Source organism: Eurypyga helias, unplaced genomic scaffold (assembly GCF_000690775.1).
Source record: "Eurypyga helias isolate BGI_N326 unplaced genomic scaffold, ASM69077v1 scaffold25506, whole genome shotgun sequence".
Taxonomy (NCBI): domain Eukaryota; kingdom Metazoa; phylum Chordata; class Aves; order Eurypygiformes; family Eurypygidae; genus Eurypyga; species Eurypyga helias.
The window spans coordinates 1-13531 of NW_010257592.1; the positions used below are offsets into that span (position 1 = coordinate 1).

The following is a 13531-nucleotide window of genomic DNA, read 5'->3' on the forward strand; positions in this document are numbered from 1 at the left end:
GCCGCCTTCCTCCCCCGGGCTCCCCGAGCTCGGGCCCAGCCGCGAGGTTTCGGGGGAGTTGTTTCCTGCGCCCCAGGTCTGGGAGCCGCTTGTCATGGGGCGAGCCGGGGGGGTTGGTGGTGGCGGTGAAGCCTTCTTGGCCTGAGGGTGCTGGGTCAAGCTGGGTGCCGGGCGTGCTTGGTTTGGTCAGGTCAGCTGAAGTTCTGCCTAGAAAAACAGTCCTCCGAGTTCTGGAGAGGGCTTGGGTACCTGGAAGCTGAGAGGGTTGTGGTGTGGGTTTTTTTTCTACGCGCAATAGACAATTTCAGAGGGGCTGGGGTGAGGGGTCAAAATGTCCTGAAAACAGAAACGTTCCTTTGATGCTGAGTGTTAGAAATGCAGCAGGGTGTCTTCTCCCCTGAGGCTGAGCTCTTCCTTGTAGAAGCAAGGACGTGAGTCCAGCCCGGGGTTGGTCTTCCAGAGGATTATATTTAGCACTTGGATGAGAAGGTGACCACAGGGAGAAAACACAGCCGGGTGGTTTCCATTTTCCAAGCTTAATGTGACAGGTTTTTGCTGGCTTGTGTGTAAGGAACCTCTAAGCGAAGCATGAAGTGTCTCAGAAAAGAGGAAACTTTCAAGTTGGCGTTGGCTTCGCGCTGCAGCCGGGTGGAAGGGGCTGTTGGGATATACGGCAATTCGGGGTTTTGTTTGGCCTACGGGAAAAACAAGCTTCTTGGTGGCCTGGGCTGGTGGTTAAAGCTCCAGCATTTACCTCTGCAAGGTTTGGATGGTAAAGTAACCGTGTTGGACTGGGCTGGTTAATCTTTACTGATTCCAGCTGAAGCTGGGCTGGGGCTTTTCCTCCTGTGGCTCTATGGGACACTCGGTGTGGATCAGCTGTTTTATCTCTTCTCGTGGGTGACTGGATTTCAGCCTTGGCAGGAGAAGCGTTTCCTCTCCCGCTTTGTGGGATTGTGTTTAAGAGAGTTGTTTCTGTTGGCTGGGCAGGAAGCAGCTCCAAAATGTTAAAGCAGCTGAATACTTTAAGAACTCAGGTTTTGTGGTTTCTAAGACACTCAAGCAGGGGCTTCTGAAGTGACTTTTTTGTGGTTTCTAACTTTAATTTTCTGACCTTGTGCGCTGAAATTCTTGTTTCCAGGTGTCTCCCTCAGGGCAAACTTTTTTGGAAGGCCATAACAAACATACCCAAAGCAACAAAGTAAGCGAGCAAAACTTAAGTTGTGTAACGCTGTTCTAAGCAACCTCCCTCTTTCTTACTGGTATTCAGCAGTTGCAGCTAAACTTTCCACCAGGCCTATGGAGCCACGAGGGATTGTCAAAGCCTTTCCCAAGAGGAAGAAGGTGAGGGATGACTCAGAGAAACGCGTCCCTCCAAAGATCCCGAAAGAGGAAGGAACAGAAATACCTGAGGGTAAGTCCCACATGCCCATGACGTGGAATATAATACTCTCAGCCCACCTGTTAACTGGAGGTGCCATTCATTCCCCCAGAGGCTGGAAAGTCTGGCACCCAAGTGTGTATTCTGTAGCTGCCGTGGCCAGGTTGCTTTGTTTTTTCCAGCTGCTGCCCCCTGGAGACTGTTGCCACTGTCAGTGCCATCAAGTCCTACGTGAGATATGTAGGCCAGTTGGTTTGGGACACTGTTTCTCCTACCACTGAGCTCCTGCCTCTGTGTTTTCCTCAGCAGAGTGGCTGAAACCGGTCACCACCTACGTGTTGCAAGCTGGCATCGGCCAAGCCAGGGTGGAGATCTTCCACAAGCAGATTGTCCAGAATGGGGGTGTTGTACACAACCAGCTCTCCTCGGAGGTGACGCACGTCATTGTGGCTGAAGACATGGACTGTGATCGGGCCTTTCGGCTCCTTAAATTAACCAAGCTACCTTCAGGGCTGCAGCTAGTGAAGGCATCCTGGCTAAGTGCTTGCATTAGAGACCAGAAGCTGCTGAGTACCACAGGCTACGGTGTCTTTATCCCTCGCAGGTATGCGAATGCCACACTGTCATTCCTCCCTACAGCGCTTGTAGCTTGAACTGAACAGCGCTAAAATTTGACCTCTGCTCAAAATCTCATACTGCAACTCCTTGCAGCTCCTGCAGGCATGACTCAGAGTCACTTTTCCCCATACCAACTGAAATACGTAGTGACTTTGTGGCCAGTTGCCATTCTGTGGGATAGCAAAACACGGAATAGGGCCAGAAGTGCAAAGAGGACCTGTCACTTGCTACAGGTCCTAAAGGCTCGTCTTCCTAATCCATCAGTGATAACAAGGAGATTTCTTTTAAAAATGCTGAGGATTAAATAATGTTTCTTACTTAGTGCAGATGAAAGAGAGAGAATTGACAGCTAGGCACAAGAGAAAATAAGGATTGGAGCAGCAGACAGCCACAGGTTGGGATCAAAATGTTTTGGCAGAGTTGCTGGAGAAACAGTCTTAAGAGTGAGATAGATAGGCGTGGAAGTTGCAGGTCAGCAAAATGGATGGAAACTGGGGAATTGAGCCAAAAGCAGAGTAATTAATCTGTGATCTGAGAGACTACAATTCATATGGGTTGCTTGCTCCACCCCAAAACATGCAGAAGGGTTTCTCAGTCAAGCTTCTGGGGGCTTCCTCCTTCTCCTATACTAAAGCATCTGATCCATGGCAGGTACCTGGAGGAGGGAGAACAGCAGAAGGAGCAGCAGCAGGTCCTCGGCAGTGAAGAGACCCAGCCCCCAGCCGGGGAGGGAGCCGTGAAGTCAAATGCTGTCGCCCAGGTGGGCGATTCCTCGCAGCGAGGCCTGGGCACCCTTGGACAGCAGCAGCTGGCAGAGGTGAGGCTTCCCGCGCAGGCCCTACTCCTTGGGAATGGATCCTGCATGCTGCTTTTTCTGGCTGAGAGCATCCCTTCAGAGATACAGTGCCAGATTTTCTCAGCAAAAGGAGGACGTTTGGATGTTTCACTGCACTGGTGCTGGTAGACTCAGGCTGTGGACATGGTTACTGCTTCTCTTTGTTCCTTTTAGGTGTTAAAAGTACAAAACAACACCCCTTAAATTCCTGTATCCACCAGAACATTTGCAGCTGAAGCAGTCCTGGTGCTCTGATCAGGCCAAGGCTCACTCTGGTGATCATGTTACCCCTGTGTCCTTTTGAGGAATATTCCCTGGCTGAGAATATCTCCCCTTCAGGAAGCTCTCTCTGATATTTCATCCCATGTGCCTCCCTGAGCCACGCTGACCCCTTCTGGGCTCCTTGGAAAGCGCCCTGTGCAGACACATGTGCAGCAGATCAGGTTGCCACTCGCACGACTGTGGTGCTGTGCTTAAAAGATCTGCGTTGGGTTGTTAGTGGCCTCTGCGGTGAGTCAGCTTCTCTGACCTGCTGTTAGCTTGCTTCCCTTCCTCTCTGCTTTTGCTCAAGATTGCCGAATTCTTTTTGAGCAGTGGCATCATTCGAATCCTTCCGTAGTGAAGTTGCCTTGGAGCAGCAGCTGCCTTGGCAGGCTGGTGTCTGTTTCTAACGCAGTCCCAAGTTCTATTTCACGAAGCCCTGTAGTTACTCTCTCGCTGGCAGCCTGCTGAGGCCTCCTTTGTTTTAGGCTTTCTCTTGAGTATGTGTAGGGGAGATCTTTTCTCCCCAGACTTGCTATCCTATCCGCTATAGGTTGCTGCTTAACTGTATCACCTTTGCAGTTACCTCATTTTTGCTCTTTCTTGTAACTCTAATTTAGTGGCAGTCGTTATTAACAAATCTCACAATGGGAGAAAGGATCTTTGTACTGTCACGGACCCTGTGGTATCTGCCCCACTTTCTGCTCACGTTTACTTTGGGTGGTCAGACAGCTGCTAGTGTCTGAAGCCTTATTGCCCTTTTTTTCTTTTAAATCCCCTCAGGCAATGATGTTTCCTGTTAGTCTCTGCACAAAAGCAGTATCTGTAGACTCTTCAGTAAAATTCCTTGTCCCAAGCTTTAGACTGTGTGAGTTTGGGGAGAACTCATGGGATATGCTTTAAACACTCTGCCAACCACTTTTAATGCCCAGCCACAACAGTAAAGCTGAAATCTTGACTTAGAAGTAGCCTCCGTTTAGCACAGAGTCTTCCCTAGCTTGGGTGGATGGTTTTCCTCAAGGAGATGAGGGGTGTGATGGTGTTTCATATCAAACAGGCGCTCTGGGAGTTCTCTGTTTGGATGCAAACTCCCGTGAGGAAACCCTGTTACCAGTCAGACAGTAGCAACCACGTTGTCACTGGCATCTGGATGTGGCAGTTTTCTACGAGGCAGCTTTTGCGAGCGGTGGCAGTTACTCACCGGCTGCACCCTGGGCTGTTACCCCAGGCTGCCTCCCTCCCTCGCAGGTGGTGTATTGCTTTGGCTGCTGTCCTGGCTCCTCTGCTGCGCTCCGGGCAAACCGGGCGCATCCCATTCTCGCCCAGCTCTAGCAAGCCAACTGCTGTAGGATCCTGGAATATCTTGGAAGCTATTGGGACGAGTTGGTTTTGCACGTATGGTTGTAAAGAGTCCGTCAGCTTTGCTGGTGAAGCATAGAGAGTGAGGGGTTTGTGTGCTGCTTCACTTAGGTGACACTGCTGGCTGAGAGGGTGGGAATTGCATGATCCAGCTGCAGACTTGTGTGGCTTGTGGCTGGGTAACATGCTCCTTCAGTGCTTTTTCAGAGCGCAACCTCTCCTATGACGAAAGGCTGCGAGAACTGGGCTTGTTCAGCCTGGAGAAGAGGAGGCTCCGAGGAGACCTCATTGCAGCTTTCCCGTATCTGAAGGGGGCCTACAAGGGTACTGGGAGAAGAGTTTTTACAAGAGCCTGTAGTGATAGGACAAGGGGTAATGGGCATAAATTGAAATCAGGGAGGTTTAGATTAGATGTCAGGAAGAAATTCTTCACAGAGAGGGTGGTGAGGCACTGGAACAGGTTGCCCAGAGATGTTGTGGATGCCCCATCCCTGGATGTCTTCAAGGCCAGGCTGGATGTGGCTTTGAGCAACCTGGTCTAGTGGAAGGTGTCCCTGCCCATGGCAGGGGGGTTGGAACGAGATGATCTTTAAGGTCCCTTCCAACCCTAACCATTCTATGATTCTATGATTTTAAGGGGCTTGCTAGTCGATCTGAACACTCTGAGGCTTTGCTGCCCTTAGAGGCAACAGTGTCTTAAGGGAGCTGCGTTTCAAGGTGAATAAAACTGCTTTAGTCTATCAAAGCCTCAGTCTGACCCAGTTTTCAGAGTTAGAAAGCAAGATTACAGAAGGGAAACATCCTGCCTCTTCTGCCTAAAAACTTCAGCTCTGTGTCTTGCAGGAATGGTGTCTTCAGACCTCCTTAGCCAGCAGAACCAGAGGTTGTAAGGATATGGCTCTGACTTATTTAGGCTGATGCCCTGCAGAAAGTCTTAACAGGACTTTGTGCTGCATGGAATTGTTGGACTGATCCCAAACAGCCCTGTGCTGTTCAGGGTTACTTCCACACCACAGAAGCTCTTGGATCTTTGTGGATTCCTGTGTTTATACATCAGGAGAGAGAGGGTACCCCAGTGAGCAAAGCAGTCTACAAAGCTTCTGTGCGGCTTCCCACTTCTATCCCCTTTTGTTCCTTACCTGAAGCCAAGGCTCATTGTTTCTTAAGTCTACACAGAGGCATCCTAATGCTGAGGGTATCAGCAAATGTATACATTGGTTCTTTCTTCTGTCACTGAGGAATGTGGAGTCCTTTGTGTCCTTCCTTCCTCCCCCTTTTCTCTTGCAGATAGCCATGGGGAAAATGGGGGGGCTGTAATTTTACTACCCTGTTAAGATTTTGTGTCTGTAACATGAAAAACAGAGTTCAGTGCCTACCTCCTGTCATCAGCATCGTGGGGTGGAAGGTGCAGAGTCTGAACGCGAGAGATGTGCCTATGCAGTCACCGGACCAGCGAAAAGCTTCCCAGTGGGAGTAGGGAGTCAGGATCTGCTGCAGCCAGGGATTTCAGCACTGTCTTACCGTGCTGCTGGCAGCAGCTCTCACTTAACCAGTGTCTTACCTCAGTTAGGCCTCAGGGGCTTGGCTGTAGGAGGTGGTGTGTGCTTGGATCGCAGGTGGACAGCAGTCTCTGGTCTCCTGTGCTTTGTGAGGTGTGTGTGTGTTGCTATAGGCATGAAGAGCTATGGTGTGCACATTACCAGCTGCGCCTAGAGGTGGCAATTAGAGCGCTTCGTGCCTTCGAGGTTGCGTAGTGCTCTGACGGCCTACTCTGGGGAACAGCCTGTGCCAAGGGGACATAAGGGAGGCATGTACTTATTCTCACATAGCTGCTTTTCTACCTCTCCCTAAAGAAAGACTCTGATGATGAAGACAGTGAAGGAGAAGATGCTAGTGTCACCCAGGGAGACCTGGAAGCGTTGATTTCTGGCCGCTACCCTGTGAAATCATCAGAGGAAACCAGTGACAGCTCTTCCACAGTGGCCCAGCCTGCCAGCAAATGGGTTTGTGCCCAGTCCTCCAACAGCAAGAAGGAGAACCACAACCAAGGCATCACAGAGAAGCTGGAAGTGCTGGCAAAGGCCTACTCTGTCCAGGGGGACAAGTGGAGAACTCTGGGCTACACCAAAGCCATCAATGCGCTCAAGAGCTACCACAAACCGGTCACCTCCTACCAGGTAAAACACCTTTCCAGGGTGGTGGAGCAGGGAGACCGAGCCAGCATCCTAGCTCTGTCATGAGCCAGATCCCTTCCTCTTTCTGTATGTGGAATAGAATCATAGAATCACAGAACGGTTTGGGTTGGAAGGAACCTTAAAGATCATCTAGTTCCAACCCCCCTGCCATGGGCAGGGACACCTTCCACTAGACCAGGTTGCTCAAAGCCTCATCCATCCTGGCCTTGAAGACATCCAGGGATGGATAGCTTATCTTCAGGCCTTGGGATTTCCTTCCTGTGTGGTGACTTTGATGGAAGTTGTGTAGTGAGTGCAAGCTGGGATTCATTGGCCACCTGCAGTGTTTTCAGAACAGTAGGAAAGTGGAGTCTGAGCCTTTTAGGGCCACACCTGAGCACTCATGAGACAAATGCCTTCCCCAGGCACAATGCAGGGACATTTTTACCTTCCTCTTAAACATCCATAGCTGGTCACTATTCGAGAAAATATGTAAAACTAACTGGATCTGAGCCTTACTGACTGTGACAGTCCAGCCACTCAGTGTGTTTCAGTCCTGTTCTGCATGCTTCTCCTTTTCCACGTGCATTGAATTGGTGTAGCCTCTGTAACCCTGGGCTAGAGGGGAGACCATCAGGCAGAACTAGTCCTGCCACTTACCAACCGCTGATCAAATGGCTAATTTGGGCTTGGAGTGGGTAGCAGCTCTCCAGCTTGTCTGTGGTTTTCCAGTAGCAGCTCTGGTTTCTTGCTAGGAAGCCTGTAAAATCCCTGGGATTGGGAAGCGGATGGCAGAGAAGATCCTGGAGATCTTGGAGAGTGGGCACCTGCGCAAGCTGGATCACATCAGTGAGAGTGTGCCTGTGCTGGAGTTGTTTTCCAACATCTGGGGAGCAGGGGTCAAGACAGCTCAGATGTGGTACCAGCAGGTAAGTCAGTGCCTTACACAAAAGGTTCTCAGACTATGGTTTGAAGACTGCTGCTGGGTGTAGGAGCAGCTTTCACAAATAGTTTCCAGTTGCCAGTGTCCACGGATAAGATTTGAATCTGGTTTTATGGGAGGAGCTGTGAGGCTGGGTCCCTCTGCGGGCATGTTTGGGGAGAGCGGAGTGCACCTGGCTGAAACTTCAGCATGTGTGGGGACAGAGGACTGAGATGTGTGACAGGAGACATGAGGGACACACTGCCTCTTCCGTTAGCGTCACTGCTTGGAGGTCATCTCACACTCATGGCAATGACTCTGCTCAGAGCCAGACTTCAACCAGGATGTCTTGGCCACGGAACCTCCTCGTCCAGTGCTGGCCTATTGGCCCAGCTGGCTCCTGCAGCTCTTGGAGCAGCCGTCTACCTTGTCTGGAGGTTGTAAAAATGAGGTTGAAGTAATTGTGCCAACAGGAGCAACCCAGCCTGCTAGGTGGGTTCCTTTAAAAGCAGTGTGTTTCCTGAGCACAGAGCTAGCAAAGCCTCGTTTCCTGTAGTGTTTGGTTTGTGACTGGATTCTCTGCCATCATAAAAACACGGCTATGTTCATGCTGTAGGCTTTCCCTCACCGGGATGTTGTGGGTGTTGTTCATTCACCTGCCTTGCTTGTTTTCTTCAAGCAGGATCACAGCACCTTAAGAACAGATGCCTTCTGTCAGGTTTAGTTAAGATTCAGTCATTGTGGGGTGGAGATTAGAGGGGTGTGTGGGTAGTGGGATTGCCTAAATCCCTTCTTTTAGGAACCGGGCCCTAAGTGATCTCTACATGTGATCTCAGAAGCCGTGACCGGCCTGGCCTTGAGACGGGTTAAATACAATCTCCCCAAGTTTTGCTTGAAAGCATTTGATCAGCAAAGTCTTGATCGATGATAGAATATCGTCATGTGGTCTGCACCAGGGTTTCCGGACACTGGATGATATCCACAGCAAGGCGACTCTCACCAGCCAGCAAGCTGTGGGGCTGAAGCACTACGCGGATTTCCTGGAGCGCATGCCTCGGGAGGAAGCTGCGGAAATAGAAGAGACCGTGAGTAGCCCGGGCCCTCAGAGGTGTGTGCTGAGGAAATGTCCCTTGCTGTTGTAGCTGAGCTCTTTAGCCTCTTCTCTGAACAGGGTCAGTGCCTGTGGGACCCGTTTTGGACATGGGCACCTACTGTGCCCCGTAGGAAGGTTCAGTGTGAGGGCCTGGGAAGGAGGAGGATGCTTCACGATGTCACCTGTAGACGCTGCTCTGTAAAAGGCTGCGTGTGGCATGGTGGGATGAGCAGGTTTCCATCTCCTCTTTCCTGCCTCTCACCTTCTGAGATGTCTGCCTTCAGCTGAGGCCCCTGACCTGTCTCCCTGGTGCTGCTTCTCCAGAGGAAGCCACGAGCACCCAGCAAGCTGGTTGTCAGTGACAGGGTGTGGGTATCCTTGCTGGAAGCAAAGGGGATTCAGGTTGCAGATGGGTGCTGCTTGCCATGGCACTCCAGGATTATGGGGTGCTAAACCAGTGTACCCTAATGCGAGCAGAGAGCTGGGGGGCACACACCATCATTGCTACCCCTGTGCTCTCTGATCACCATGGAAGCAGCAGCCAGCGTGACCCTGTCACTCGGCCACAGGGCCTGGCCACGAAGAATACGCTGCTGCCAGGCTCCTGCTGGGGTGTCAGTCCCCTGTGCTGGATTAGCCATTTTGGTGGTGAGCCATCCCTTTCCCAGGCAGGCTGGGTCGAGGAGCTGGCTCTTGGGGGTGGGTCTTTTGTTATCCTGATGGGATTACTGCGTTCCCCTCCATACACACACCTCTGATCCAGGCCCAGGAGAGAGAATGAGGGATTAGTCACTGTCTGTGCTGCCTGTCACAGTAAGATCTGAGGAGCCTTTAGGCTCTTGGGTGGGGCTGGGAGTTTTCTAAAAATCTTCATTTAAAGCCAGAATGGAGGACAAGGACACCAGAGGAGGGCTTGCTCCGCATGAGAAAGGCTTGTGGCTTCTTGGAGCACCTCTGGGGCAAAGGTTAATGGGTTTATCTCTTGCTAATGAAGGATGATCCCCAAGAGTGACAAGGGGTTGTGGGCACAGACACTGCCATCCTGAACCCCAGCCTCTGTGATGGCCTCGTCACTGGGAATTGCTGAGCCCCTAATTATTTGCTGCCAGCAGGGTGATTGGCACAATCAGACCAGGAATACTGTCTGAGAACCTGGGAGCCTTTCTTAAACATTTAATGAATGAAGCCATCAGAATGAGTGCTGTCGGCACAAAACAGGAGCTGGGGTCCAGCCTGGAGGTGGCTGCATTAGGGGAAGTTCTGTTTATATGTGCCTGATAGCTGGCAGCAGCATGTTGGCATCCGTTCGGCCTAAAATGCTGGGACATCTGTGGTTTTTCCGGATCACGAAGCCCAGCTCTCCTGCAAAGGCAGAGCTCCTGGCAGGAGTGGGCTCCCAGGGACACTTGCAGATCTTCTGCTGCCTTGGGTCCTGCTGAGGAGACTCTCCAGGACCCATCTCTGCCTCCGAAACAGGACCAGTGACCACCTCGTGTTGAACTGGTTCTCTCTGTGGGCAGAGCTGGTGAGCTTTGCCCTCCTGGCCCACAGGGCAGCTGAAAAACCTCTTCCCTCCTGCTGCCTCAGAAACCCAAGGCTCTGGAAGGTTGTGCTGTACTTTGCCTCCTCAGCATTGCACCCAAGAGCTGATGGTAGCGCCGTGGTAGGTCATTGCACTGTGTTGCCCTGGCTCATGTGGCTCCCGACAGCAGGCCAGCCTCCTTGGTGGGGCATTAGCCCTGCCTGCCAAGCGTTTGCTCCCTATGGAGAGCCTGGAGATGCAGGACAGGCCACAGGGCAGGCACAAGATCCCTTGCTGCCTTGATGGAAAGGGCATGGAGAGACTGGTCTCTGACTCCTCACTCTTCTTTCTCTCCTTGGAGGTCAGACAAGCTGCCCTGGCCCTGAAGCCTGGGCTCGTGTGTGTGGCATGTGGCTCCTACCGCCGGGGGAAGCCGACGTGTGGAGACGTGGATGTGCTGGTCACCCACCCGGACGGGCAGTCTCACCGTGGGGTGTTCAGCAAGCTGCTTGACAGCCTCCGCAGGAGCGGTAAGAGGGCTGGGGCTGGCGCGTGGCGCTCCAAGCTCTTCTTAGCGTGGCCAGGCTGGGGAGGCAGTGAGGTGAGTGGCATTTCTTGAAGGGCAGGTGGTTGCTTTTCGCAAGGAGAGGCCATCGTGTAAGTCCTTAGAGAGCTGGCCCTGCTGCAGTGGCAGGGCCGGCCGCCGGGGGGTTGCTGCAGCTCAGCGTGGCTTCTCCCCTCTGCGTGAGGCTGTTGGGGCTGAGGCTGGGTCACCCTTGGAGCCCCACGGCACATTATGAGACACCTCAGCTGCTGTCTGGACAGTGGGGAGTTTGGGGTGAGGGTGTCAGTCTACCATTCAGCTCCTCTCTGCCTGTTCTCTCTCCCCAGGCTTCCTTACGGATGACCTGGTGAGCCAGGAGGACAACGGCGATCAGAAGAAGTACCTGGGGGTGTGCCGCCTCCCCGGGCCAGCCCAGCGTCACCGCCGGCTTGACATCATCGTGGTGCCTTACAGTGAGTTTGCCTGCGCTCTGCTCTACTTCACCGGCTCGGCCCCCTTCAACCGCTCCATGCGGGCCCTGGCCAAGACCAAGGGCATGAGCCTCTCGGAGCACGCCCTCAGCTCGGCTGTGGTGCGAGGCCCCGGGGGCATCAAGGTGGCGTCTGGCCATACCCTGCCCACTCCCACCGAGAGGGATGTCTTCGTTCAGCTGGGGCTGCCTTACCGGGAGCCCTCGGAACGGGACTGGTGACACCCGGTTGTCACCCCGCACCCTGGGCTGCTGTTCGGAGGGTTTCCCCCACGCTGGCTCTGTGTTGACTGCACCTGGGGAACGCATCCCAGAAAATGTGGGCTGGAACCACGCTGGAAGTGCTGCCTCATGAGCCCCTGGCTACTGAAGGGGCTCGCTGCCCTGGCCCTGGGGAAGCTCCCTCCTCTCGGAGCAGGAGAGGCGCAGACCTGCCGGCTCGGGGGAGCTGTGCACCGGCAGGGTTTGGACGTAATGGCACTGAACGCAAGCCGACCCGCTGTGCCTGGCGCGCTGGGGGCGCAGAGGCAGAGGAACGGGAGGAGGTAGGTTAGTTCTGACTTGGGTGAAGCAGAGCTTTGCCGTTGTGTGTGCGTGGAAGCCGTGGAGTCATGGTTTGATCAGAGAAAGCGCATGTGTGTGTGTTTGGGTATGCCTGTACCTGTGGCTGTCCCACCAATCCCCTGGGAGGGAATTTCATTTCTCAGGAAATCTCAGCTATTTTACGTTCAGGAGATGAATTTCCCAGGGACTTGCAGTGCTCCCTCTCGGTTACGGGTAGTGCAGCTGTTCCTCCCGGCACAGCCGCCGCTCTGTGACCTTGGCTGCCAGGAAGGCCAGGGTGGGAGTTTGTGCTGGGACCCCAGGGCTCCCTCTGGGTGGGCCCTGGGTCTGGCCTCCCACCCCCTTGTCTTGTCGGGGACCTGGCCACCCTCCCCTGCACTCTGCCATGTCCGTGCCACCGCAGGGACAAGCTGCCAGGGCGGGCACAAGCGCACTAAACCTGACCCCAGCAGTGCCATCTGTCAGCCCAGCCTTTCTGCTGAGCTCCCGATGGAAAGGAATGTCTTCTGGCATGTCTTGGTGCTTTGGAATTCAAAGTATAATAAAGCCCTTACATCTTTTTTCCTTGACATCTTTCTTTTTGCTGTCTGCCCTGTTGGGACTCTTCCCTCTGGCTGACCAGGAGCCCCTCCTGTGCTCCCTGTCTCCCTGTTTTTAGGCAGGGAGAAGGCAGGAGAGACCTTCCCGCTGTTGGAGCTCCACTTCTAGCTCAGGGAGGTGAGTTGCTGGCCACCATCGTCCCATGGCAGAGCAGGACCTGGCCGTGTGGCTGAGCTGGAGCTGGCTGCGCCTGGAGAAAGGAGCGATTCCCAAGCTCTGAGCCTTGGGCTGGGCTCTTAGGTATGGAATCAGGGAGGCATTGCTGTCAGCTCTTCCGTATTTCGTCAGAGTAGGGTATATGGGAATTGGCTGCTGCTCTGTTCCCTGCCCCTGGAACACAGCTCAGTCTCCTGAGCATGGGAATGCTTTGGTTGTCCAAGGGGGAATCTGAACAGCCTGGAAGCCAAGGGGGCCTGTGGGGATGAGCAGCAAGGATTGGCCCAAAAGGGAGATGGAAAAGCTGGAGGGGGACAGGGGCTGGTAGGGTGGGTGGGCAGAGGCAGTGAGGGCTGGGCTGGGTTCTCTGGGGGCAGAGGCAGGGGTCAGCCCCAAACCAAGGCCTGGGAAATCCAGGGGGACCACACACACTCCCCAGGAGGGTTGTGCAGCCCAAGGACCACCCCAGAGAGGAGGGCTGACCCCAAGGCTGGGGACTCCAGGCTTGGCTGGGCATGGCCACATCTGGCCTTGTCCCCTGTCCCACAGGGAGGTGGGGTTCCTGTCCCTCCTGTGCTGCTGGGAGGCTCCTGGAGGATTTTCTCTAGAGCCTTATGGCTGACAGCCCTAGGCACAGGCCTATTTCTGCCTGGGCTGGGGCAGGGAGTAGAGTAGGGGGAGCTGTTCTGGAGTGCTGGGGCTGCTTACTTTTCCAGGGGCACATGCTGGGGACATCACTGAAAGTGGGGTGATGTGGCACTGCTGGCCCCCAGCTCTTCCTCTTTGTCACCCCCCTCTCCAGGGGCACAATTCACACCCTGGTGCCAAACGGGTACTTCAGCAGCGCGCCAAAGCCCTGGCCCTGCTGCTTGTGCCACTTGGGAATGGCAGTGAGGGTGGCCCTAGTGCCACATGTCATGTGGAGGCTGCTGGTGGGGGGAAAGTCTGGGCCTGATGTCTGTCCCCTTCCCCACACATCCCTGCCTGGGAGCTTTGGAGGGGGCAGAGGGCC

The 13531-nt window shown here is 53.9% G+C and overlaps 1 protein-coding gene across 1 annotated transcript; it reads left to right on the forward strand.

Annotated features, from left to right (window-relative positions):
• The first annotated feature begins 1299 nt into the window (after window positions 1-1299).
• POLL (polymerase (DNA directed), lambda) lies at window positions 1300-11491 on the forward strand. Its single transcript, XM_010154084.1, has 8 exons — window positions 1300-1414; window positions 1688-1985; window positions 2651-2816; window positions 6308-6631; window positions 7384-7557; window positions 8507-8635; window positions 10527-10695; window positions 11057-11491. The coding sequence occupies exons 1-8, from the start codon at window positions 1300-1302 to the stop codon at window positions 11419-11421; spliced, it is 1740 nt and encodes a 579-aa protein (XP_010152386.1). The 3' UTR covers window positions 11422-11491.
• Window positions 11492-13531: the final 2040 nt, after the last annotated feature.

Coding starts and splice junctions, on each gene's coding strand:
- POLL (XM_010154084.1), top strand. CDS start 1,300: ATGGAGCCACGAGGGATTGTCAAAGCCTTTCCCAAGAGGAAGAAGGTG. Junction 7,558..8,506: donor CTCAGATGTGGTACCAGCAG/GTAAGTCAGTGC, acceptor GGTCTGCACCAG/GGTTTCCGGACACTGGATGA. Junction 8,636..10,526: donor CTGCGGAAATAGAAGAGACC/GTGAGTAGCCCG, acceptor CTCTCCTTGGAG/GTCAGACAAGCTGCCCTGGC.